The following is a 2,375-nucleotide window of genomic DNA, read 5'->3' as shown; positions in this document are numbered from 1 at the left end:
TCGAAGTTCCACGGCTCGATATAATTGCATCTCATTTATATAACTCGTTCCGCTATTTATCTCGACACCATAGCCGTTCGTCGTTAGTTGAATTTTCTACGTTGAAGAAAAAAAAATGCGAAACAACCTTCGTAGACGTTGCATCGTTCGACAATAGAGACACCTCGAACGATGACGTCAAAGGATCGTCGGAGGATCACGCGCCGAATCAGACACGCGATCACGAAATTCTACGAAGACGCATCTCGAAATAGGACCTTTTTCCGTTTCCTCCGCGACGTACACAGATTCAGTTTTTTGTATAATTATGGAGAAAGCGGGAGAAAGTTTTCTATGTCTCTGGGCATTTAACGTTATCCAGCGCGGTTCAAGCGAACTCACTTTTTCGAGGACCGTTCTCGACTCGACACCGTGTTTCCGATCCCGTGTATCCGATTCAGTGCTAATCGTATGCGAGATTTTAGAGAAAAATATTCATTTCCGAAGAAAAGTTCCTTTTTTTTAACATGTTTCGTTGATAGTTTTTGTGACAGAACGTTGTAAATAAAAGGTGCGTTTTAATTATCTTCGTTTACGAATGTTGAACAATTTTTGTTATTTATTTTATTACGCTCGTTCGCTTCTCTCAATCCTTTTTGCATATCTTTAATAACAAAGTGATAAGAGTTTTCTTTACTTCAGTTTCTGTGTATGTTTTTCATTTGCTTGTATTTATTTATCAACGGATTATTAATAGTAAAGGAATGTTGTCCTCGTGAATTATTGTCTGCCGTATAAAATTAGTAATATAGTGTACTGGAATATAAATTAAGGTCCTTTCTTTTATTTAGAAGGAAATTAACGTTCTATATGGGATGTATCGATCGATGAAACTTTGTTCTGTTTTATCGGTGATGTTACTTACCTACTGAGTCTGTGATCTAATAACATCCATAATTTTTATTTTCATTAATTTTGTTCATTTTTACTTTTGATCCGATAACGTCAATAATATATATTTAAAAGTAGTATTTACTGTTTTTCAGTTACATGAAAATGTAACAGATGCTTTTGAAATTTATTACACTTTTCAAATAAAGTAATTACAGCTTTTCTTACAATGCAACATAATAAGAAGTATCTTTACTGTATGTCATTGTATTGTATTTTAATACATTTTGTCTTGCCTCACGATACAGTTATTCGAAGGACCTACTTTTGGAAAATTTTGGACAACCATGGATTCGAAGAACTTCGTTGATTTTGGTAAAGCAGCGATCGATTTCGTGGCTGACTACACAGAGAACTTGAGGAACAGGCCTGTCCTTCCAGACATTGAGCCAGGATACCTCAGTCAATTATTGCCGAAAGAAGCACCGCAAAAACCGGAAGCTTGGCAGGAAGTGCTGAAAGACGTTGAGCGATACATTCTACCGGGGGTAAATTTCAGAGTATAAGTAAACAAATAATTTTAAGTTTTCTTATTTATAAAGCTGTACTGTACTCCTATTATTTATTTATTTATTCATCATTCTTCAGAGTTTAAGTTTTATTATTCGTAAAACTGTACTGCACCCCTATTATTCAACTATGTAAATCGTTTATTTATTTATTTATCTAACCGTCTATTATTCCACTAAATCAGCTGTTTTATTTCCAGATGACTCATTGGGGCTCGCCGCAATTTCACGCATTCTATCCAACAGGGAATTCATATCCTGCAATCGTGGGTGAGATTTTAAGCGCCGGACTGACCTGTGTTGGGTTTTCATGGATCGCTTCTCCTGCGTGTACTGAACTCGAAGTAATAACGATGAATTGGTTTGGAAAATTGTTAGGGCTGCCAAAGGAGTTTCTAAACTGCAACGAAGGACCTGGTGGTGGTGTTATACAGGTAAACAATCGTTACTAACGATCTCAAAAATACTAATTTAAAATTGCTATTTAATTAAAAATTACTCCTGGAAACATTCGATTTCTGATGCGAATAACAGTCGCTGTCCTATTGGTACCTTCAGGAGAGCTATTATGGTGTTCATAGTTAACTTAACGTGGGAAATAAAAATGTATAGAGTGTTCTTGGGAATTTCCTTTTTCGACAGATTTTGAAAATTTATTTATTGGATATGAAACTACATAAATTAGGAAAACATTCGTATGCAAATGTACACACGGTATTTATAATTATAATTTACTTTATTTTCCTACATTGTTTCGTTAACATGTAAAATTTTAATTATATCGAAGTCGAATGTGTATGTGTCGGTTTTACAGATAGTAAAACTGAATCGTAATCAATCATAAGATTAAAGCAATTTCAAATATAGAAAATAAAATATGTACTTGTTAGTTTTGTTTTATATGATGTGGTTAAAGAAAAAATAATGTTGTAAAAT

At 34.1% G+C, this 2,375-nt stretch overlaps 1 protein-coding gene across 1 annotated transcript in view; it reads left to right on the top strand.

Moving 5' to 3' along the window:
• The first annotated feature begins 1,189 nt into the window (after positions 1–1,189).
• The window catches only part of LOC108570308 (aromatic-L-amino-acid decarboxylase-like), an 8,528-nt gene continuing 7,342 nt past the window's right edge, over positions 1,190–2,375 (top strand). The window contains exons 1-2 of the mRNA XM_017932147.1: positions 1,190–1,418; positions 1,640–1,873. Of these exons, the coding sequence (XP_017787636.1) occupies positions 1,218–1,418; positions 1,640–1,873 (435 nt within the window). The 5' untranslated portion in view covers positions 1,190–1,217. The remainder of the gene's footprint in view (positions 1,419–1,639; positions 1,874–2,375) is intronic.

Source organism: Habropoda laboriosa, unplaced genomic scaffold, assembly GCF_001263275.1.
Source record: "Habropoda laboriosa isolate 0110345459 unplaced genomic scaffold, ASM126327v1 scaffold68, whole genome shotgun sequence".
Classification (NCBI taxonomy): Eukaryota; Metazoa; Arthropoda; class Insecta; order Hymenoptera; family Apidae; genus Habropoda; species Habropoda laboriosa.
This window is presented reverse-complemented; position numbering and strand designations above follow the sequence as displayed.